The sequence below is a fragment of the Engystomops pustulosus genome, chromosome 10 (genome assembly GCF_040894005.1).
Source record: "Engystomops pustulosus chromosome 10, aEngPut4.maternal, whole genome shotgun sequence".
NCBI lineage: Eukaryota > Metazoa > Chordata > Amphibia > Anura > Leptodactylidae > Engystomops > Engystomops pustulosus.
In genome coordinates, this window is record NC_092420.1 from 40,274,468 (window position 1) to 40,299,781 (window position 25,314).

Here is a 25,314-nt window from a genome sequence, read left to right on the forward strand (position 1 = left end):
GAAGTAAATTGCTATTGTTAAATCCACTCACCAAAATAGCAGCAGTGTCTAAAATAGGCAACTTATCAAATGGCTTGAGGATCGCTGCATTACGCGCCATTTCAAATACAAATTAACGTATTGTGAGGTAGAGGTCATGTGATAAAATAAGTCATGTGACTAGATCCGCCTTCCCGCTGTCCGCCACTTGAACTCAGTAAGGCAGCCGGATATGACTCAACGTGTAGGGGTTTTTTTTTTAACTCCTTTTGGTAAATGCATATCGATGTTTTTTTCTGAACTTTTGTAAGATATATCCACTCCCTGAGTGTGATGATCCCATTTCGCTGGGTAACCCCCAGAATGGATGGGAGCTTTGTTGTTCCTGACGTCACAGGGTCAGGTGCATTCTTTTCACCCGTGACCTGTTGTGAGCCCGCGAGCTGCACCTGTCAGTGTGCGCCGTGGGGAGAGGAGGCTTAGCTGCCTGTCATTGGTTAATGCTTCCCTGGATCTCACAAACTATTTTGTAGAGTGGATGAGAGGTCTGTCTGGAGTCTTTGTGTATATGGGAGGGCTTTATGCGGGGGTCTGATCTGGGGTTTCAGTCTATGTATATGGGGGTACTGATCTGGGGTCTCTATGTATAGGGTTGGGGGGGGGGGGGAACTGTGTTCCGGTGTCTCTGTGTATAAAGGGGGCTTGTCTGATCTGGGGTCTCTGCGTATACAGGGGGGCCGTCTGATCTGGGGTCTCTTATTGCATATACACGGGGGTTGTCTGATCTGGGGTCTCTGATTGCGTATACAGGGGGGGCATCAGATCTGGGGTCTCTGCGTATACAGGCGGGAGGCCTGATCTCGGGTCTCTGCGTATACAGGCGGGACCGCCTGATCTGAGGTCTCTGCGTATACACGGGGACCGCCTGATCTGGGGTCTCTGCGTACACAGGGGGACCGCCTGATCTGGGGTGATTGCGTATACAGGGGGGGCCGTCTTATCTGGGGTCTCTGATTGCGTATACAGGGGGCGGCCTGATCTGGGGTCTCTGATTGCGTATACAGGGGGGCGGCCTGATCTGGGGTCTCTGATTGCGTATACTGCGTCTGATCTGGGGTCTCTGCGTATATAGGCGGGCGGCCTGATCTGTGGTCTCTGTGTATACAGGGGGGGCCTTCTGATCTGGGGTCTCTGTGTATACAGGGGGGGCTTTCTGATCTGGGGTCTCTGTGTATACAGGGGGGCGGCCTTCTGATCTGGGGTCTCAGTGTATACAGGGGGGCGGCGGCCTGATCTGGGGTCTCTGCGTATACAGGGGGGCCGTCTGATCTGGGGTGATTGCGTATACTGAGGGGCGGCCTGATCTGGGGTCTCTGATTGCGTATACAGAGGGGCGCTGTCTGATCTGGGGTCTCTGATTGCGTATACTGAAGGGCGCTGTCTGACCTGGGGTCTCTGATTGCGTATACTGAAGGGCGCTGTCTGATCTGGGGTCTCTGATTGCGTATACTGAGGGGCGCTGTCTGATCTGGGGTCTCTGATTGCGTATACTGAAGGGCGCTGTCTGATCTGGGGGTCTCTGATTGCGTATACTGAGGGGGGGCTGTCTGATCTGGGGTCTCTGATTGGGTATACTAAGAGGGGCTGTCTGATTTGGTGTCTCTGATTGCGTATACTGAGGTGGGCTGTCTGATTTGGGATCTCTGATTGCGTATACTGAGGTGGGCTGTCTGATTTGGGGTCTCTGATTGCGTATACTGAGGTGGGCTGTCTGATTTGGGGTCTCTACGTATACTGAGGGGGGCTGTCTGATCTGGGGTCTCTGATTGCGTATTCTGAGGGGGGCTGTCTGATCTGGGGTCTCTGATTGCGTATACTGAGGGGGGCATTTGGCAATTGCCTGTGTATATGGGGGTGGAGAGGGGGGGTTTGTCTGATTTGACGTCTCTCCCTACGTATATGGTGGGGGGCTGTCTGATTTGGCGTCTGCCTGCGTATGGTGGGGAGGTACTAGAGGGAGACACGTGGCGCCTGGTTGTGTTGTGAGTAGAAGGGTCTACAATCTTAAAGGAGAGGGTAAAGGTGAAAAATAGCGGTATGGTGGGCTGCAGCGTACCCTGTGGCACACAGGAGATCCTATGATCCAATGTAATGTAGAGAGAGAGACAATAATGTCAAGAAAAAACACAGGTTTGTATGTGCGCGCTGCCCCTAAGTCCAAATAAGAAAGATGGGCTCTGGATAGTAGCGAATATTTTATTATTTTTCAGTAACGGACGACGCGTTTCAAGGACGTACTGTCCTCTTCATGAGGTCCTTTAGCATAATACACTAAAAAGACATTAAACAAAGGTGGGGGGGGGGGAAGGTAATGACATAAATATGTGGAGTATAAAATTCCATATAAAACTTGTGCATTCCTCAATGATCGAGGGATTACAAGTATATAGCAGCACATAGCTATACACAGACGAGTAGAGGTTAATAGATCTAAACACACATTAGTATGGTAAAAACCTATAAAAATATTTGTATATATACATAATACAGTAATGCAGGAATTTCAATAGAAGACATTAAAAATGTTAAAAAAGACATGGGAAACTAGACTAAAATAACTAACACATAAAGAGAGATAGATGTGAGATACAAGGACAGATCGGGGGGCTTACCTGGATGCAAATATGGTCTAGATATAAGTTGTGGAAATAGCAGAGAGATGAGATGATGAAAATGCCTGGGTGGGTAAAGTAAAAACTTAAGTTAAGAGATATAAAGGGGAGGAGGGGGGGGGTGATGGGCTATACACAGGGAGGAAAGGGGATAGTACCTGCTGTGATGGTAGAGCCAGAGCATGGGGGCAACGTCCCTTCAAATATGGGATAAACGTCACCGGCTGTGGCTACAAGATTCTATGTCCTGTGTGGGAAAGATTAAGTGGGTAAGCAGAGGAATCTTCATGTTAAACGGCAAGTCAGGGAAGAGGGACCGGGGGCAGGTCCAGACTTACCACTAGCCGGAGGATCGGTCGCTCACACTGCATACCAAAGTGTAGCAGCAGCACGAATGACTCGGGGGGGGTTAATAAGGACACGCCACAGCTACAGAAGCTTTTCCTTAATTCCAATCGAACAAATCCCAAAGAATCACCCGAACAGACTGGACCAGCTCATCAAACGGGAAAACTACTGGATCTTCAAGCTGAATACCTTATCCCCTAATGGCCTCAACGAGTCCCTGGAACGAGTCTGAAACAGGAACGTGAACAGGATCCTCCCTCACCAAACTTAGAAATGGACTCTGGCTATTGATCTATTATATGGACTTTTAGACACATTTTTTGGACTGACGGTGGCCCTATATGCCCATATATGCATTTATATCACGAGTTATTTTTATTGTATTATCACCCGATACTTAATTGTCATCACTTTTTCCTACCTCTGCAAGCTCCTTCCCTATTGATACTGTACTTTCCAGTTTATTATATGTATTATATTTATTATATTTATGTTTTCTATATCCAGATGTCTTCTGAACAGAGCTACCACTCTTACTGTTACCACCACCATCGCTAACCCCTGTTGTTCTGAAAACTTCTTTCTACCAGTATCCCTATGTCCTGGCTCTCATTACCTTCAACCTGGGTACCACAGTGGTCTAAACTTTAACTCTGATAACCCCTTCGCTTACCAATCACCTAAATTCTCACTATTATGCAAACTCCTATTCTTGTGCAAATTTCTATTCTCCTGCACACTGTCGCTCCTTCTCATTCATATTTTTGACCCCTTCCCGCATACCCCGTCCCTCCTCCCACCCCACCTTTCACACAACACTAGACGCGACACAATGTTCCCGGATCGCGATCCGGATCCCCTGCGCATGGGCCAAATCTTGGGCACATCATTTCTCCTGCGTATGCGCCAAATCTGGCGCACATTATGTCTCCTGCGCATGCGCCAAATCTGGCGCACATCAAGTCTTTTGCGCACGCGCCGCCTCTGGCGCGTCCTTATTAACCCCCCGAGTCATTCGTGCTGCTGCTCCACTTTGGTATGCAGTGTGAGCGACCGGTCCTCCGGCTAGTGGTAAGTCTGGACCTGCCCCCGATCCCTCTTCCCTGACTTGCCGTTTAACATTAAGATTCCTCCGCTTACACACTTAATCTTTCCCACACAGGACATAGAATCTTGTAGCCACAGCCGTTGACGTTTATCCCATATTTGAAGGGACGTTGCCCCTGTGCTCTGGCTCTACCATCACAGCAGGTACTATCCCCTTTCCCCCCCCTGTGTATAGCCCATCACCCCCCCCCCCCCTCCCCTTTATATCTCTTAACTTTAACTTAAGTTTTTACTTTACCCACCCAGGCATTTTCATCATCTCATCTCTCTGCTATTTCCACAACTTATATCTAGACCATATTTGCATCCAGGTAAGCCCCCCGATCTGTCCTTGTATCTCACGTCTATCTCTCTTATGTGTTAGTAATTTTATAACATTTTTAATGTCTTCTATTGGAATTCCTGCATTACTGTATTATGTATATATACAAATATTTTTATAGGTTTTTACCATACTAATGTGTGTTTAGATCTATTAACCTCTACTCGTCTGTGTATAGCTATGTGCTGCTATATACTTGTAATCCCTCGATCATTGAGGAATGCACAAGTTTTATATGGAATTTTATACTCCACATATTTATGTCATTACCTTCCCCCCCCCTACCTTTGTTTAATGTCTTTTTAGTGTATTATGCTAAAGGACCTGACGAAGAGGACAGTACGTCCTTGAAACGCGTTGTCCGTTACTGAAAAATAATAAAATATTCGCTACTATCCAGAGCCCATCTTTCTTATTTAGACTTAGGGGCAGCGCGCACATACCAACCTGTGTTTTTTCTTGACATTATTGTCTCTCTCTCTCTGCGTATGGTGGGGGGCTGTCTGATTTATTTATATTAAAATAAGGCCGGCACAGCTAAGATTAATCATGGTCATGCATCAAGTAATAGTAGCAACACTCGAAAAAGAAAAGATGATGCATAAAGTGACCAAAAATCAAAGAAAATACTTTTATTCAATTAGCAAAAAATATATACAGTAATAACACAAACTATAAAACCCTTAAAAAGGTGCCCAATCAGCACCTAAAGAGTGGACAAGGAGAGGTGCAAAGCCATGTCCATCATATATTCTCCCTGTACCCTGCTATGAAAAAATATCAAGCAGTAAAGTGTGTGGTCCTATCCATGCAGTAAGGCATACATCAAACAAATGTAACCGCAAATGAGTATTGGAGAGTCAGCACAATAGTCCACAGTGAGTACAAAATGCTCTAGTAACAAGTCACATAATGGGACCTAATGTAAGCAATTCTACAAAGATGCAAGTAAAGATACTTAATTTGCAGACACTCCCTGCACCCTGTATTTCTCATACAGGGTGCAGGGAGACAGACCCATATATATAGAGGGGGGCTGTCTGATTTGGTGTTTCTGATTGGGTATACTGAGGGGTGCTTCCTAAAGTGCCATCTTTTTGAGTATACGGGCAGCTGTCTGATTTGGCATCTCTGATTGCGTATACGGAGGGGGACTGTCTGATTTGGCATCTCTGCCTGCGTATACAGAGCGGAGCTATCTGATTTGGCGTCTGTCCTCCTATTGCACTTAGCCCATTGTAAACACCAAATGTATAATTCCTCGGGAGAATGTAACAAAATGCACAACAAAGTGCTTGTGTGTAATACTCAGTTGTTATGTGATAAAAAAGGGTCAAAGAAAGAGTGCCAAATGCAACAAAAGGTGCAAAGATATTAGATATAAATGATCAAAGCAAACCCCATCTCTCATTAGATGTGCACATGGTGTAGAGCCCTATAGAGCTGGCATACAGGTGGAGGGAAGGGTAGTAGAAGTGGTGGCAGGCTCCCCACGCGCATCGTCGTCGAAGACAACTTCCTCAAGGGTAAGTAGCCCCAAACATATCAGACTCACCTTAAATACATCCCCCATAAAAGTTCCACACACAGACGGTGTTGCGCTCGAACAACAGTGCAGGACTGGAAGTGAGAATGTGATGTATAAATGTTCGTTACTGCGCATGCGCACCCCCGTCGGATTCTAGGTTTTGGATGTAACTAAGCAACGGGTTGATGTCATCCGTGGTGAATAGATACAAATCGATTGCACATATAAAACTTGATGCGGTGCATCAAAGTTTACTGCAAATTGCAGTCAAAGGGTCACAATGGGTCGCACACGTAAAGAACTTGATGAGGTACAAAGCTGACTTTAGGTTCTAGGGATATGAAAGTCACATATTGTATAGCAGCCCCACAAAAAATGCATCAGCACCGTTATCCTGGGCACGACCCATTCATTATATAGAGCGTAGCCGCAATTTAGTGAAAATGGTGAATAGTAATAAATAGTGTTTATCCCGAAAAGTGTAATATACACAACACAATTGTTTATGAACAAAATAGACAGCATAAGTAAACGACGTCAGATATGTTCAGATGGCAATATACCTGGAACGTATGAAGTCGATGCCCATACAATTTCCATGGCCAGCTGTCAATCACCCAAAACAAAAAGTGATAAAATTAAGAAATTGGGGCTCATTTACTAAGGGCTCCATGGCTGCACTTTCGTCAGGTTTCGCGACTTTTTCCGCTTTGCGACGAATTTCGCCGGGCTTTCATGTGACAGAAATCGGGGGCGTGGCCGTCGGAAAACGGCGGACCTCGGCGCAGCAGCGACGGGCGCATGACCTTAGTAAATCGCCGGAAGACCGAATCCTCGCCGGAGAAAGAGCCAGTGGATCGCGTCAGGACTGGGTAAGTAAATGACCCCCATTGTGTCTGACTGCAGATTACTGTGCTTGTGCACCCCGACCGCGGCTCTAAGTCAGATGGTTGCTAAGCAACGGGCTAGCGTCAATGGATCAATAGTTTCTTAAAGTTGGAATCAAAGATAACGTTATGTGGATGGTATTGCATATAATATATCAACAAAGTTGCTGAGAAGGCACCAAGAAATGTGATAATGCAATTACATTGAAGTAACCCAATGATTATGCAAAAAATTGTCCTGCTATGTAGCAGTGACAACTATCCTAAAAAGTGGTCATGCTAAGGAGATAAATGGCAGTAAATGGTTCGTATATTGAAAGGAAAATGAGGGCCGCATGATTGTTATGAGTGTAATGTCCTTGGTGCGCTAGGCGTTACGGAAGAATGCTTCGATTATGAAGGTGTCACAGTCTAGTACTCAAAAAATGAAAGTCTGCATATAACACTCCTGGGGGGTGGACCAAAGGTGAGTATAAACATACAACTAACATTAAATAGATCACAATCAGCGATCACAGTCAGCGTAATTGTCTGTCTTTGTGGTTGTCACATGGCAAGTGCCTAACATTATAGTATAAAGTCACATAATATGGTGCAATCCAAGTATTTGACACTAGCAACAAGCTACTAGTACAATAGTACATAAAAAACAATATTATATATCAAAAAATGAAAAAGAAAACCCAATACTCCCAGGATACCAGTCCATCCAAGGCTTAAAAGGGAGCAAATCCTGGAGTCCATGTACAAAGATTTTGAAATAATTTCCAAAAATTATTATATGTCCAAATTTATTCAATTCAAAAGAAAGATATTTGTATGCTGGAGTATGGAGTCTTCCAAGGTCGTTTTAGTATTCTTCCCGAGGCACTTTTGGAGATGAGTCGTGATACTTAGGAACTCCGGGATCCAATCAAATTTTTAGAATATAAAGTAAGTATCCAGTTCGAGCAAAGACAATTCAAATTCTCTGAAATTAATTTAAGTTAATAAAAAATGGAAAAACCAAAAAAAAAAAGGAAAAAGGTTTTTTTTTATATAATTGTTGTAAATTTTTATTATTTTATTCATATGGTGTAGTCTGCATAATAAATGTTAATACATGTACGGTATGACCTCTATTCCTAGGATGACAAGTGCAAATATGTGTGAGAAGTACAATCTAGTGTGTTGTGTGGCATGTATAAATGTGAAGTGTGTAAGCCTTAAGGGCCCAGACTACTACGTGTGTATGCAATTGTGAAAGAAGAGGACCATAAGGGTCCAAGTCTATAAACAGAAGTGAGAAAAAAAAACTTCTATAAAAATAATTTGTATTTATCCAATACTTACATTTTTCTCTCATGTGATGTATAGCCAGTATTTGTGAAGTATGATCCTCATGTATCACATAAAATGCTTTTAGAGGCACCAGCCCATCAATGATGTCATATCTGTTTGTAAAAGCCTGTGAAGAGAAGCTCTTCATTGAGACCCTGTGGGGAAAGGCATTTTAATGTGAAGATCCAATGAGCTTTGCGTCGCCAAAGCTCTGGTATGACATTTCCACCCCTAATATTGGGGCGAATTTTGTCAAGACCAACCACCTGTAAGCCCCGTGTCTTACCCCCATGATGCATCCGGAAGTGTGTCGCTACAGAAGATAGTCTTTCCTTGTGAAAAAATGTGAATGTGCATATCAAGAGACACACTGAACATACGAGCCCTTGATTCTTTTTTTTTTTTTTACATTTTTTTATTTAAGACTTAAATATAAATAGAGAAAATTTAAGTACTCACATGGCACATTTACTTACCCGGTCCCTCGGAGTACCCCGCGATTCACTTAGATGGTGTGCCCGATTTCCTGCTTGTGACGCTTCCCCGCTGAGGTCCGCCGGAGTTCACCTTCTTGCTCTCGGTGCATGTAAGTGCTTGGCTTGCGACATAATTTTGAAGTTAACTCCCGCGGTTTGTCCGAATCCATCAGATCGTCCGATGGCCCGCCCCCCGATTTATGTCGCATGAAAGGTGGCGCGATTGTGCCAAAATCCGATCGTGTGCGCCAAAAACCCCTTTTAAATCCCTGTCCCAGCGGCGCAAATTGGAAATTGTAGGGATGTCCGACGAAACTGCGGTCCGCGGGGCCCTTAGTAAATGCAACGGCCTGGGAGGGGCAAGATTTTCACTTTATATCTAAAGTGAGAAATATTCCAGTTTCAGTTCCAATTGGGGCTGAATGTGACCATTCTATTAAATAGACCTATGTATACAAATTCTGAATGTTCCGAAGTCAAGGGGACTTCTCCCATATGGCCCATTTCTCTTTTGTTATACAAAAGTGCGTATAATTTGTGGCCATAGTAATTTCATAGTGCCTATATGTATTTACTTTATTGCAAACATCTTTTAACTTAAATTTTTGTGCTGTTTTCCAATTTGTTGCTATACATTGTCTTGCTGGAATCAAAATATACGTAATGATCCATCTCTGGGCCCGTGGAAATTTGCGTTCCTGTGTGTTACCCAAGTTCCTCCATGCTGTGTCCCTTGTGCCGGTGTTCCGTTCCCACCTGCCGGGACCTCCCGTTGCTGACCCCGGATTTGGACTTGACCTTGCATCTCTGCCGCCTGCCCTGACCCTGAGCCTGGACTTGACCACAAGACTAAGAATACCAACAAAGAGCATATGAGACCCTGAATCGTACTGCAAGTACCAAAAGTTAATTCAAAATATAAATCTTTATTAATACATATAGACAATCAAAAATTGGACATTAAAAACATACGCGTTAAAACCACAAAAACAAACAGCATGGTGGTGGTCAATCCATTAACCATAGTAAAGAGTCACACATCATAACGATATACAAAATCAATCCATAAGTATAGAGATAAGTGCTACACCGAGCACAGAAAATATAAACTCCACCTCAGTTAAAACACAAGTGTCAAAGTAATATACCTGTGCCTCAGGTTAAATTAGCCCCAGACCACCACCACAGCACCCCGACGCGCGTTTCGCCGTCGCTTCCTCAAGGGGGTGTGCTGTGGCAAGGCGGGGGGAGGATATATCTACCCACACACCCATAACCAGCTGACCAATATAAGCCTATGATAAAATCGCTTACCCAAGATATGTAATGAGGCAGGTGTGTACTAGTGGCGCATTGCTCCGGCCAACAGGCACGTGACCGGAAGACAGGCCCGAGTTCCGGAGAGCGAATGATGCGCATACATGCGCGTCATCACTGACCGGAAGTACAGGTCCGGCGCCGGAATCCGAGCATGCGCCGGAGAGATGCGCATCATCCGCCATCTTGGGTGCTGGCAAGGAGTGTGGGCACGGGATATACTCAAAATACGTAGGCATGACAACACGTGAGTTGAAAATCCGTCTTCAACATATCAAGGATATCAGGACAGCAAGTAAATTTCTTCCCACCGATTTGGAAAAGCTAGCCCGGCTTAAACCTGTACCGAAACACTTTTTGGAATACCATGATGATAGATGGCAGGATCTTCGAGCATATGGTATTGACAAGATAATTCTGGGAGGCCGTGGAGGAGATACCTTTAAAAGACTGGAGAGGATTGAATTGAAATGGATTGTGAAATTGGATACTGTGTTTCCCTCAGGATTGAATGAGAAGCTCACTTTTTCCCCATATATTTAAGCAGAAATGGGTAGTGAGTCGCAAATTTTATGGTTTAGTGTATATCTATCGGTTTTACATCTCATTCATAATTTTTTGGCGGTAGGGTGAGGTATATTGAGGGTAGATCATATTGATTGGTTGAATGCCTTCAACTTCCCCCCCTTGGTTGGGGGATTAAGTGACATATACAGTGTACTGGGTGTGCGGTTGGGCATGTGCATTGTCGTAATGGTGGCAATGTGGAGGTCTTATACATACCTTTATGCCTCCTTATTCAAGGATTGGATCTACGATATATGATATTGGCTTCTCCTTTTGGGGGTATCCTGCACTCTCTCTCTTTCGGTAGCTATGGAGAGAGATTGAGCATGCAACATCTTTAACGCAATCATGTACCAATTCATAATGATATGAATGTACTCACGTTACAATTTATCATGGTAGTGATTGTTGCACTTTAGTAATAAGCACATTACACTTTACACACATAGCACTTTATGTAGAGTTAGACCATTACTTCACATACAACTGTTGGGTCAGTTTAGTTTCCCACCAGCCATAAATTTGGGCTATAAATCAACTTTCTATATCTTATGGTGCTAAATAGGCATTAATACACACTTCATAAGCACTGAATTACACTCGGATACAGTAATGTGCTAAATAGATATTATTAACACTTTTGAGCACTCAATACACATTTTTATGCAGTCACTCATATGGGCACATCTCGTTCTTTCCTAATGAGTGGTGTCCATATATATTTTATTCCATCACATTGTCTTATTTACATGTATATTAATATTATTATAGCATAACATAAGAGCACAATCACATAGATTTTGGCACAGCATATATAATTGCTTTTATCATTTTCATATATTTTTTGTTGGTTTTTTGGTTTTCACTTCACGTTTTTCATATGCACACGATTAATTAATAATGGTGGTGGTCTGGGGCTAATTTAACCTGAGGCACAGGTATATTACTTTGACACTTGTGTTTTAACTGAGATGGAGTTTATATTTTCTGTGCTCGTTGTAGCCCTTATCTCTATACTTATGGATTGATTTTGTATATCGTTATGACGTGTTACTCTTTACTATGGTTAATGGATTGACCACCACCATGCTGTTTGTTTTTGTGGTTTTAACGTGTATGTTTTTAATGTCCAATTTTTGATTGTCTATATGTATTAATAAAGATTTATATTTTGAATTAACTTTTGGTACTTGCAGTACGATTCAGGGTCTCATATGCTCTTTGTTGGTATTCTTTGTTTGAACAGCATAGGGATCTGTTACCAAAGAGGTGGGTACGGTTATTGGTATTCATTGACCACAAGACTGTCTTACGCTAAGGTACCTCGACCTCGGCTGCCACAGCGGGCTAGTCGCACCTGTGGAACGACCTGGTGGTATCCTGCCGCAGCAAGTCCAACCCACTTTGCGGCGGGCTCTGGTGAAAACCAGGTGCCAATTAGACTCCGGTCCCAGGTGTCAGCTAGTTCCATCTCTCGCGGTGGTCCAGAGGATCCACTGATCCTGACACTACTGATATAACCCTTATTTTTCCCCTCGGGGACTCAAACTATTTCTTAAGGGGATACAGATGGAATTCACTTTCCTTTTTCCCCTACCTTAGGATACTTCTAATTTGAAGGTATTGAAAGAAAACCCTATTGGCAAGGTCAAATTGCTCTTTTAGGCTTTCAAAAAGTTTTAAGACTGTACCCTCATAAAGGTCTGCAGTTGTATGTATAACTTTATTAATCCACAAGTCTAGTATCATGTTGGGGACCAGAAGCTCGGGTGGTCATTTGTCCTCTTTTAATCCTATATTGCTAACAACTTCCTTCCAGGATTTCAAGCACTATTGTATTGTGGGCATGTTTTGGAGAGAAATTAAATTCCCCAGAAAGGCTGCTTCCATAACCGCTTTGCAGTAAGTTGCAATATTTGGCATTGCCATGCCTCTCTTATTAAGCGGATAATACAGATTTGTCTTTGCCACCCGTGGTTGCTTGTAATTCCATATGAAGTTACTAATCATTGTCTGGATTTCTCTTAGGGTTTTATTGGGAATTAATACCTCCAGGCAACGAAAAACATACAAAATCTTTGGTAGAGCTGTCATCTTACAGAATTGGATTCTTGCCACCCAAGATAGATGTATCTTGCGTAGTTTATCAAAATCAGTTTTAAGATTTTTTTTCAATTTAATTAAATTCTGCTATATAGCCCGCTGGCTCCCAGCATCCCCTGCTGGATCTTCAAGTCTTTTTAACTGAAGTGAAAGCCTCCTGAGCATTCCCAGGCGCCTCCGTAATTCTAGAAGCCTCTGTGATTCCTGTGCGTTTCCAGACGCCTCCATGGTTCCTGTGGTGTTCCCGTGTTCCTGTGATGTTCCCCTGGTGTTCCCATGTTGCGTTCCTGTTATCCTGTGGCGGTCTGGTTATCCTATGGCGGTCCGTTATCCCAGTCCTTCCGAGGTCCTGCCAGCCGTCCTTCCGAGGTCCTGCCAGCCGTCCTTCCGAGGTCCTGCCAGCCGTCCTTCCGAGGTCCTGCCAGCCGTCCTTCCGAGGCCCTGCCAGCCGTCCTTCCGAGCCCCTGCCAGCCGTCCTTCCGAGGCCCTGCCAGCCGTCCTTCCGAGGTCCTGCCAGCCGTCCTTCCGAGGTCCTGCCAGCCGTCCTTCCGAGGTCCTGCCTTCCTGAGGTCTTGCCTACCCTGTGTCACTACCTTGGCTGCCACTGCGGGTCTAGTTGCATCTGTGCAGCGACCTGGTGGCTCCCCGCTGCAGCAAGACCATCCCACTTTGCGGCGGGCTTTGGCTAAGACCAGGAGTCCACTTAGACTCCGCTCCCGAGTTTGTTCCATGGCAGGTCCAAGCGCCACACGGTTGGTCCTGTCTTCACTGTTCCTGCTCTCTTCCTCAGGTGTTCCATCACCGAGAAGAATTGGATGAAGGGAAGAAAGAAGAGGCTGAAGAAGAAGAGAAGAGGGGCCCTAAAGGGTAAGGGGGGGGTACTGAAACGGGTGACCTCGCACCACAAGGTTGGTCCTGTCTTCACTGTTCCTGCTCTCTTCCTCAGGTGTTCCGTCACCGAGAAGAATTGGATGAAGGTAAGAAAGAAGAGGCTGAAGAAGAAGAGGGGCCCTTAGGGGAAGGGGTACTGAAACGGGTGACCTCGCGATCCCGGGTGACCCCGTTCCGGACCTATGGCACGGTTGCCCCGCTCTGGATCCATACTCACCTCTCCCAGCTCCGGTCCCTGGCTCCAGTCCCGTCTGGTGGCGCTCCTGCTGTCGGACTAGGGCAAACGCTTCCACCTAATAGGCGCTGGCATTCCCGGCTCTGCTATATAGCCCGCTGGTTCCCAGCATCACCTGCCGGATCTTCAAGTCTTTCTTACTTAAGTGAAAGCCTCCTGAGCGTTTCCAGACGCCTCCATGATTCCTTAAGTGTTTCCAGATGCCTCTGTGATTCCTGAGCGTCTCCAGGCACCTCCATGGTTCCTGTGGTGTTCCCGTGTGGTGGTCCTGTTATCCTGGGGCGGTCCTGTTATCCTGTGGTGGTCCTGTAATCCTGTGGGGTTCCTGTAATCCTGTGGCGGTCCAGTATCCCAGTAGTCTTCCGAGGTCCTGCCAGCCGTCCCTTCGAGGTCCTGCCAGCCGTCCTTCCGAGGTCCTGCCAGCCGTCCTTCTGAGGTCCTGCCAGCCGTCCTTCCGAGGTCCTGCCAGCCCTCCTTCTGAGGTCCCGCCTTCCCAAGGTCCTGCCTTTACGTGGTCCTGCCTACTCTGTGTCACTACCTTGGCTGCAACTGCGGGCCGAGTCGCATCCGTGGAGTCTCCCCGCCACGGCAAGACCATCCCGCTTTGCGGCGGGCTCTGGCAGTGATTAGGAGCCCACTTAGACTCCTTCCAGGTTCCGGCTAGTATCGTTATTCCCCGCAGTGGCCCAGGGAGTCCACAGACTCTGCCCATAGACTCTCTGACCGTTCATCCCTACTAACCGTGACAGTATGATATTTTTGAGAACAGCTTTAAGGTCTGTATCAAATTAAAAAGCGATATTTCCAGATTGTGACAAGTGATGATATCATCATCAGCATATAAGGAGATTGTTCGCGTTAGAATGCACTTCATCCGGTGTATTTGTGTGAGAACGCCCGTCGTTTAACGGCTTTGTGATGTCCTGCACCTTTTGTCCTCCACTCCCTTTTGTTTGAACAGCATATTGCCATGCTTTTGTGAGTATATAAAAACAAATACCTAAAGAAGATCTGAAGGCGGTGAGTGCCATTTCTTTCTACTCTATATGCCTGTGTCCAGGCGTTGTTACTCTCAAGAGGACCTTCTAATAGAGACCAAATCACATAATTCACCAGCTGGGCGCTGCTGTTAGAGTGAGCGCAGTTGATTAGAGCGATAACTGCAGGGAAAACTCTTTGGGGGACCGCAGTTAAAGGACGGATGGGACCTAAAAATGCGGCACGTAGGTCCACGGGGATAGATAAGATCTGGAAATCTTCGGTTCAGCCCCGGCAGACAACAAGGGAGAAGGATAAAGAGGAGGGTGGAACAGGAGATGAAGTGGATCTAGATTATCAGTGCTACAGGGGGAAGATCCCCCGCAAGGGAACTCCTCAATTTTGGAAAGAAATATTAGACACAGTTCGGGAGACTAAAGCATCAATGGAAGCACTGAAGCCACTGTAAATCAGGTGGTAAAAGAGGTTAAAGAGGCGTGGCAAGAGCCTTCCGAATTGAGGTCAGCCAGAAGAGTACTTAAAGAAAAATTGAATAACCTTGAGAACAGGTCCAGAAGGTCCAATATTAGAATGGTAGGGTATCCAGAAAGTGGGGAGAGCGTAGATGGCAAAGATATGTCTGAGGAAATGCAGAAATGGTTAGTGGACACCTTTGGCCCGGAGGGATTTACAGCGGGTTTTGGGGTTGAAAGGGCCCATAGAGTCCCATTTAAAGACCTTCACAGGGAGCCAGACCTGGAGCCATTCTGGTTAAATTGCTCAGTTCCAGGGACAGGGACTTTATACTGCGGAAGGGCAGGGGTGGGGACCCCATCCTGGTAAACGGGCAAAAAAGTCTTTATTTTTCCAGATTTTTCACGAGACACACAAAAGGCAAGAATGAGCTTCATAGGAGTGAAAAGAAGGCTAGCAGAAGCAAAAATGCAATACTTGCTGCTCTTTCCTGCTAGACTGTGAGTCATCCATTGCAATAAAACATGTTTTTTTGACTGCCCAGAAGAAGCCTCAGAGTTCGAAAGGGAAGGCTCATAAAATCATATTCCAGTATATAGATAGTGGTTCCGGGATGGTAAACATGGCTAGACTGTATTGGTTGCTGGGTTTGTAGTGGTTACAGTTGTTTAGTGATTAGGGGGGGGGAGCCAAAAGGATAGAGGAATGGCGTAGGTGGAAATAGGAGATCTACGGAACATGGTTATGGTAGATAACGGAGAGGGTGGGGGTGGGGTACGGACGAGGATTGTTTTTTTTTTTGTTTTTTTTCCTTAAATGGGTTGTGAGATAAGGATTTTTGCATGGTACGTTAGGGGTCTTAGTGATAAAGTGAGGAGATGTATGATTTTTGACCGGATTCATAGACATCTGCCTGCTATTGTATGCTTGACCGAAACCCGTCTACCAGCAACACATCATAGTAGGGTAAGGGAAAAAATGGGTTGGAAAGGAGTTCCATTCGTACAGAAGCATATACTAAAGGGATGTTTCGGTATTTATACACTCAAAAATTGACTTTAAACTGCTTAGCAAACAAATAAATAAAGAGGGGAGATATATATTTTTGTGTGGGCTGCTAGGGGGCCAGCATATTTTGCTGGAATTTATATACATTCCCCCACCTTTCTCTCTTAAAGTTTTTGGTGAGTTGTTAAAATTCAGGGAAGGAAAGGAATTTTTTAAGTTATTGTCCTGTGATTCCTGCGTTCCTGTGATTCCTGCTGCGTTCCTGTGATTCCTGCGTTCCTGTGATTCCTGCGTGCCAGTCCATTCCTGTGTCCTGTGATTCCTGTGTGCCAGTCCGTTCCTGTGGTCCTGCGTTCCTGTGTGCCAGTCCGTTCCTGTGGTCCTGCGTTCCTGTGTGCCAGTCCGTTCCTGTGGTCCTGCGTTCCTGTGTGCCAGTCTGTCCCTGTGGTCCTGCGTTCCTGTGTGCCAGCTCCTGCGATTTATGACATGAGTGGTGACTCCTGTATTACTACGTTGGCAACCACCGCGGGCTAGTCGCACCTGTGGAACGACCTGGTGGAATCTGGTGAACACCGGGTTTCCACTTAGACTCCAGTCCCAGGTCGGCTAGTACCACCTCCCGCGGTGGTCCAGAGGGTCCAAAGACTCCCGGCCCTGACAGTAAGATCCAGCCATGGACCCCGCCAAGGAGCCATGTCAGATACTGGCTGGACTTTCCAGTGTTGTCGTCCGGCAGTCGCAGCAGATTGCTGCCCAAGGAGAACTTTTAGGCCAAGTCGCTTCCACTCTACAACAGCTGCTTGACTACAGGCCTCAGCATCAAGTTCCGGTGACTACTCCTGCAGCTGTTTCTTCGACTACTCCTGCCACTTCGCCTGTCATCCCGGGTTGTTCCCCGACACCAGAGCCTAGGATGAGTCTCTCTATGCCTAACAACTATGATGGCGATCCCAAACAGTGCAGAGGATTCATCACCTTGTGCTTGCTGCATATTGAACTAATGTCATCTCAGTTGGTCAGTGAACGTTCCAAGGTGGCCTTCATCATCAGCCTCCTCACCGGGAAGGCCCTGGCCTGGGCTACTTCTCTGTGGGACAGGAATGATCCAGTTATGGCCACCCTTACCAACTTCCTGGCAGAGTTCCGGTCCGTGTTTGAGGACCCTGCACGAGCCTCATCTGCGGAAACAGCATTACTGAACCTACGCCAAGGAGACTCCACTGTGGGTGAATACACTGTCCAGTTCCGCACTTTGGCGTCTGAACTCTTTGGCTGCTTGGGATCTTCTGACTACTCTGAGTGGTCTTATCACCTTGGCCACCCGGATTGTTGTGCGGTTCCTGGAAAGAGCTGAAGAATTTCGGCACGAGGGATCTCTAGTCTGGCTCCCACATCTGCCACGGTTGGCTCCGGTTTTCCAGAAGCCATTCCAGCCTCCCGTTACTCAGTCTGCTGGTGAACCTATTCAGGTTGATAGAGCTAGACTTAAATCTGGGGAACGATCCAGACGTTTCCAAGAACGCCTCTGTCTATACTGTGCCAGTCCCAAGCACCTCATCAGGACTTGTCCAGTGCGTCCCCAACGTCCGGGAAATGGCAGCACTTAGGGCTTTTGGGAGAGTCGTCCCTAAGTGTGAATTCAGCTTCTCCACGTCTGATTATTCCGGTGCTTCTCAGTATTGGCACTGGTGCTCCCATGCAGGTTTCAGCGTTCCTGGATTCCGGTTCGGCGGGGAACTTTGTGGATCCCGCTCTCGTTTCCCGGCATCACATTCCGGTGGTTCCTCTCAAGTCTCCTCTCGTAATTTCTTCTGTAAGCGGACAGCTTCTTTCCAGTCCGGTACCGCACGGAACCTATCCGACTACATCAAGAAGATTTGGTCTTCTATGTCTTGCCTCGCTCCACATCAGCTCTTCTTCTGGGTCTTCCCTGGCTCCAGCTACATGCCCCGATTCTCAATTGGAAGACTGGTGAGATTCTACGTTGGAGTCCTGAATGTCAATCCCGTTGTATGGTGGCTCCACTTCCGGTCTTATCCTCTTCTGTGTATTCCAACTCTCTGGAGGGCCTGCCAGCTTGTTACCGGGACTTTTCTGATGTTTTTTCTAAGAAGCAAGCGGAGACCTTGCCACCACATCGTCCCTATAATTGCCCAGTGGATCTCCTGCCTGGGACTACCCCTCCCAGAGGTAGAGTCTATCCACTTTCGGTTCCAGAGACGGCTGCCATGTCTGAATACATCAAGGAGAACCTGCAGAGGGGATTCATACGCCTCCTCTCCGGCTGGTGCAGGTTTTTTCTTTGTCACCAAGAAAGACGGCTCCTTACGTCCCTGTATAGACTATCGAGGGCTGAACAAGATCACAGTTAAAAATCACTACCCTCTGCCGTTGATTACGGAACTTTTTGATCGCCTACGCGGTTCCAGGTGTTTTCCAAGCTAGATCTTCGGGGTGCATACAATCTCATCCGGATCCGCAAAGGTGACGAGTGGAAGACGGTGATTAATACCCGTGACGGGCATTTTGAATACTTAGTGATGCCCTTCGGACTGTGTAACGCCCCTGCTGTTTTTCAAGAATTTGTGAACGACATTTTCCGGGATCTTCTCTATACGCGTGCCGTGGTCTACCTGGATGACATTTTGGTATACTCTCCAGACCTTGAATCCAATCAAAGACACGTACGTCAAGTTCTTAGTCGACTTTGTGCCAACCATCTGTACGCCAAATTGGAGAAATGCCAGTTTCACCAGCACAGACTTCCATTCTTGGGTTACATTATTTCCGATAGAGGCCTTCAGATGGATCCTGCAAAACTATCTGCTGTTCTTCAATGGCCACGCCCAGAGGGTCTCCGAGCCATACAGAGATTCCTCGGGTTTGCAAATTATTATCGACAGTTCATTCCCCACTTCTTCACTGTCGTGGCTCCCATCGTGGCACTCACTAAGAAGGGTGCCAATCCACGTGAATGGTCTCCTACTGCTGAAGAGGCCTTCTCCAAGTTGAAGTCCGCATTTGCCTTGGCACCAGTCCTCTCTAGGCCTGATACCAACAAGCCTTTTTATCTTGAGGTGGATGCATCTTCTGTAGGAGCTGGAGCAGTGCTCTCCCAGAAAGGGCCTAAGGGCCGAACTTCTACATGCGGCATCTTTTCCAAGACCTTTCCCCAACTGAAAGAAATTATTCGATTGGAGACAGGGAGCTGTTAGCCATCAAGCTTGCGCTAGAAGAATGGCGCTATCTTCTGGATGGTGCTCTCCATCCTGTGAGTGTGTACACTGATCACAAAAACTTGTTGTACCTCCAGACAGCCCAGCGCCCGAATCCCAGGCAAGCCCGGTGGTCTTTGTTCCCGCTTACAAGAACGCCAAAACTAACGCCCTGTCCCGGGCTTCGGATGTTGTCGGAGAAGAACCAGCTCCTTGACACATAGGGGCAGATTTATCAAGCAGTCTGAAAGTCAGAATATTTCCAGTTGCCCATGGCAACCAATCACAGCTCAGCTTTCATTTCACCAGTGCTCATGAATATTTTAAAGGGGAGCTGTGATTGGTTGCCATGGGCAATTGGAAATATTCTGACTTTCAGACTGCTTGATAAATCTGCCCCATAATCTCTCCAGACCAGCTTGTTCTTGCAGCTCCAGTGGATCTTCGGCAGCTACCCCCCGGCAAGACGTATGTCAGACCTGCTCTCCGGAGGAGGATTTTATCTTGGGGACATTCTTCTCGTGTGGCTGGGCACCCTGGGGTGCAACGCACTGTGGCCTTCATCTCCCGCTACTACTGGTGGCCAGACTTGGTCAAAGATGTTCGGGAGTTTGTGGGATCCTGCTACCTTGGGGTGAGTTCTCCTACAATTCCCTGGACTCGGAGTCTACTGGCTCTGTTCTTTGTGGTCTATGGACGTATTTCTCGCCCCCTCTCCTGTTGTCTACTTCCTCTGATGTCCCTGCGGTAGAGGAATTGGTACAGGACCTCCAGTCTATTTGGGATTAGACCCGCCAGTCTCTTCTACGTGCTATGGACCCTACCAAGACCCAGGCTGATAAGAAACGTCGAGCTCCTCCTGTCTTCTCTCCTGGCGACAAAGTATGGTTATCCTCCAAATATGTCCGGCTTAAGATACCCAGTTACAAACTTGGTCCCTGGTTCCTTGGTCCCTTTTGAGGTAATCAAGCGCATCAATCAAGTAGCCTACAAGCTCCGCCTTCCTCCATCTATGCGCATCCCGAACTCCTTCCATGTCTCCCTCCTGAAGCCAGTCATCTTGAACCGCTTCTCCCAGCAATCCCCTCCTCCGGCTCCTGAGGCGGATTCCCCAGATGTCTATGAAGTTAAGGAGGTTCTGGACATGAAGATCATTAGGGGTAAGCGGTTCTTTCTTGTAGACTGGAAGGGGTTCGGGCCCAAGGGGAGTTCTTGGGAGCCCGAAGAGAACATTTTGGATCGGACTCTCCTCCAGAGGTTTCTTGGGACCAAGAAGAAGAGGGGGAGGCCGAAGGGGGGGGGCACTGTCACGGGTGCTCCCGCGATTCCTGTCTCGGAACGCGTGCACCCGTGCCTCAACATGTTCCGGTGCCCAGCTGCACTCAACTCCTCCGGCTCCAGCGGCGTCCTCCGCAGCTTCCGTGGCTCTGTATGCGCTTCCCTGTCTCCTAGGGCGCGCACGCGCCGGCTCGCTAAGATTTAAAGGGCCAGTGCGCCAATAATTTGCGCTGGCCTGATTTAGATTCCAGCCTCTTCCTTTTGCCCTTGCTGGATCTTCAAGTCTTCCCATGAAGAGAAAGCGTTCCTGTGATTCCTGCGTTCCTGTGATTCCTGCGTTCCTGTGATTCCCGCATGCCAGTCCGTTCCTGTGTCCTGTGATTCCTGTTTGCCAGTCCGTTTCTGTGGTCCTGCGTTCCTGTGTGCCAGTCCGTTCCTGTGGTCCTGCGTTTCAGTGTGCCAGTCTGTCCCTGTGGTCCTGCGTTCCTGTGTGCCAGCTCCTGCGATTTCTGACGTGAGTGGTGTCTCCTGTATTACTACCTTGGCAGCCACCGCGGGCTAGTCGCACCTGTGGAATGACCTGGTGGAATCCCGCCGCTGCAAGTCCATCCCGCTTTGCGGCGGGCTCTGGTGAACACCGGGTTTCCACTTAGACTGTGGTCCCTGGTCGGCTAGTACCACCTCCCACGGTGGTCCAGAGAGTCCACAGACTCCCGGCCCTGACAGTTATCCAATTTTTGTAATAGGGGACTTGAATAAGGTTTTTGATGCCGGTCTGGACCGAATGTGTTTGGAGGGGAAGGTAGGAGAACCCACCAGTGGAAGAGAATCTAAATTATCAACCTTATGCTAAGAACTCGGTTTAGCAGACGTATGGCGTACAAAATTTGGAACGAAGAAGGCCTTTTCGTATTTGAGCAAAACACACAAAATCTGACCCATATTGATCATTGCTTGGTGAGCCATTCCTTAATGCCCTATATCCACTATCAGGAAGAGCAACAGCTTAAATATAAGTATATGGAGGCTGACAAAAATCTAAAGAGGCAACAAACTAATGAGCGTGCACTAGCCCTGTTGCAAGCAAAAACATTGTATGAGGAATTTGTTGCCCGGAAAGGCACAACATAAATTACTTTTTAGAGGGCAGAGACACTTTTCAGAGGGTGGTAAAGCAGGGATAGTACTGGCCCATATGATACAAACCCCACATCCAAATAACTATATCTCCGCAATACATTGCCAGCAAGGAGGAATAATAAAGGACCGGTGGGGGGGGGGGGGTGATGGCCCAATTTAAATTATTTTATGAAGAGCTGTACACCTCACAGGCAGCCTTCTCTAAAGAGGAAATAGAGGGGTATTTAAGAAAAATCAAACTCCCTAAGCTCTCGGAAAGTCAGAGAGAAATTAGAGGCTCTGATCACCGTGGCAGAAATACAAGATACTGTCAGGGGATGTAATAAAGACTCCTCACCAGGTATGGACGGTTTTCCGTTCTCTGTATACAAGAAATATGGGGAAGTCTTATTACCACTGCTGTTAGAGATCATCGAGGATGCAGATTCGAAGAGTAGTATTTCAGACTCCATGTCGGAAGCAAATATTATTGTAATCCCCAAAAAAGACAAAGATAGCCTGGAAGTTGGGTCGTATAGACCCATCTCACTGTTAAATACAGATGCAAAAATAATCGCAAAAATACTGGGTAACTACTATCATTCACCCAGACCAAAAAGGATTCATTTCCGGTCGTAGGATGAACGAATGTATTCACAGATTATACTCAGCAATTGAGATGGGGGAAGGAGGGCTCCAGTCCATCCTGTCTTTGGACGCTGTTAAGGCGTTTGACAGGGTGGAGTGGAGCTTTCTATGGTCAGTTCTGGAATGTTTTGGCTTTGGTCCTGTCTTTAATGGACAGATTAAGGCTTTATACAAGGCCCCAGTGGCTAGAGTGGTGATTAATGGACTTCAGTCTGACCAGTTTCCTTTGTCTAGGGGGACAAGACAGGGGTGTCCTCTCTCTCCCCTACTCTATGCTCTTTATATCGAACCGCTGGCTGCTCTATTGAGACAGGATAACAGGATCACTGGAGGGGTGAGTGGGGGAGCCACAGACAAACTCTGCCTATATGCAGATGACCTGATTTTATATATTCAGGACACTATGGTTACGGTCCCAAGAGTAACCTCCACAGTTGAAGAATTCGGGAAATGGTCAGGGCTACAGATAAACTGGGGAAGTCACAGTTCTTTCCTGTAACAGTGGCTTCAGGTACCTTGGGATTCAGGTGGCAAAGGAACTTGATCGGTTTGTAGAACTTAAAGGGCACCTACCACCCCGATTCTACCTATAAAGGTAGAAGGGGTGGTAGGTGGATGGATGGGACGTGAGCATAGCCCTTTTTTGGGCTAATCCTCATGTCCCGGGTATCTTTTAGAATACTTTATTGCATGTATATGCAAATTTTTTTATGCGGCTACTGGGGTGTGGAGTAGCCGGACATGAGGCTACTAGTCGCGACTACTCCACGGCCCAGTAGCCACGTTACTCCGCCTACCAGTTATGTTAAGTATGGACAACTCAACATGTCACACATCCCTGGCAATCGTATACAATAAAGAAAAACAGATGGGATGTGCAAAAAGACAACTATATTCAGTAGTATGTAGCAAAGAAATATTAATTTTTTTTATACAATACACTAAACACTAACATTTAAAAACATCTAAAAAATGAGCACTCCAAGAATAAAGTGCTTATCCACAGTGCATGACAATAACATGTTCTGTTCTCCCCCTACTTAAGATTGTGTAGAATCTATGCTTGGTGTTTGTACGGAAGGTAATATGGTCAATAATAGACTGTGCATAGACTACCAGTGCGGTCAAGATATAAAGAGTATCCTGAAATCAATATATGAATGATACCTCAATCGGAACAGACAATGCAGCTTAGTCTAATAAAAAATGCATAAAGAGAAAATGATATCACCAAGTGGTCAAGTGGAGGAGATAACGCGCCCCACGCGTTCCGCCTACGATGTGGCTTCCTCAGGGGTCTAGAGTCTAGTGCCTTGAGGTCATGTATATATACAATGATAATTGTGGGAGAGTCAGCTCACCTGTGTAGGAAGATGTTGACGGGCTGGCCATGTGTGTATGTGATGGCGGCCGTGCCGCGGCGGCACCGCGCATGCGCGATCCCGGATCTCGCGCGACCGACACAATCCTCCACCTCCAGCTTGTGTCAGCCGCGCGTCACCAGGAGGGCACACCCCCGGAACCCCACCGGCAACGCCTTCAAGATTATTCGTAAGTTTGGGTTAGAATGTTATAGTCTGCAGTATTTGGGGACTAGAAAAACAAGTAGTTTAAGAAAAGATAACCACAACATAATGATGTTATACATGTTTGGTTAGATATGTTCACTAACTTCTTTATATATGTATATAATGAGTAAGGACTGATGGTGAAGATAGAAAATTTATGGAAAATTTCTATAGTTATGAATGGCTGAATACATATATTTTAGCAAGTATACATTCCTATATGCAAATCAAGGTGTATAATAATAATTCAAGATATAATAATAGACATATTGATTTATAACCGCTATGGACAAATGGGTTTACTGTGGCTGTGACAATATTTTTGAGTGAAAAAAAACCTTAATTCCATGGTGATCTTGTGAAAAAATTATTGGTGTCCCCGTGATCTAAATCTTTTTCTTTTTCTTTTTCTTTTTCCTTTTTCAGAGAAGGACCAGATACAGTTTTATCCAGATTACGTGAGTAAGTGATTTTTCTTTTCTTCTAGTGTCTTTTGGGGGCTTCTCCCCTTGTGTTGAATCGTATCTCTGGAGAGAAGGTTCCATTATACGCAAATTATAACTGTGAATTCTACTTCTTGTGCAATGATGACGTCCTCATCAGAATGTACTATGTGGAAAGGGAAAAAAGTGAAAGGAGGAATATAGGAAAGGGAAAAAATATTTTAAAAAAACATTAATGAAATTAATTGCATACAACATACATTAGACATACATTAGATATGTGATTTTGCCTCAGCAAACAATTTGTAACCATGATCTTAAACCCATCCTGGAGCTCACCCTAAATCTGTATGAGGCCATGTGCTAGCATTATTTTATAAAAAAATTGATATATGAGCCCATTTTACTTGTATGTACGCCCGTAGTTCCCCTATATTAGATCGATAACATCATGCAGGATAAACGACATAACAATTGCAGAGAAAACATAGTACAGAAGGCTATACCTTTTTGTAGAATCCTGTAAATTGTAATTCTTCGTTCAGCCCTTTCGGTGTCATGGAACCTAAATTGAATATCCATCTGGATTCTTTTTGGAGTAAAATTGGGGTGACATCGCCTCCTCTGATGTTAGTGATGATCTTCTCTAGGCCATAAATTTTCACCCCTGTGCATTGGCTGTTATGATGGTTCATGAAGTGACTTGCCACTGAAGTAAGATTTTTCTCCTGTTTAAAATGTTTTTTGGCCATATTGATAGAGGAAAAATGTTGCTGAATTCTCTTTTTTAGTGGTTGTGATGTTTGGCCAACATAGATCCTGGGAAAAGTG

At 46.1% G+C, this 25,314-nt stretch overlaps 1 protein-coding gene and 1 long non-coding RNA gene across 4 annotated transcripts in view; one reads left to right on the forward strand and one right to left on the reverse strand.

Annotated features, from left to right (window-relative positions):
* The window catches only part of CENPM (centromere protein M), an 81,994-nt gene extending 81,788 nt beyond the window's left edge, over nucleotides 1-206 (reverse strand). Inside the window, exon 1 of the mRNA XM_072127041.1 lies at nucleotides 32-206. Coding sequence (XP_071983142.1) covers nucleotides 32-100 — 69 coding nt within the window. The 5' untranslated portion in view covers nucleotides 101-206. The remainder of the gene's footprint in view (nucleotides 1-31) is intronic.
* Nucleotides 174-25,314, forward strand: LOC140103795 (uncharacterized). 3 transcript variants are annotated; one of them, XR_011850183.1, is made up of 5 exons: nucleotides 222-524; nucleotides 4,162-4,250; nucleotides 4,353-4,417; nucleotides 24,467-24,502; nucleotides 25,275-25,314. It is a non-coding gene; the product is annotated as an uncharacterized lncRNA (long non-coding RNA). The 3 variants fall into 3 exon arrangements; XR_011850182.1 differs by lacking the exons at nucleotides 24,467-24,502; nucleotides 25,275-25,314 and adding an exon at nucleotides 4,735-4,819 and having other exon boundaries at nucleotides 174-223; XR_011850181.1 differs by lacking the exons at nucleotides 24,467-24,502; nucleotides 25,275-25,314 and adding an exon at nucleotides 4,735-4,819.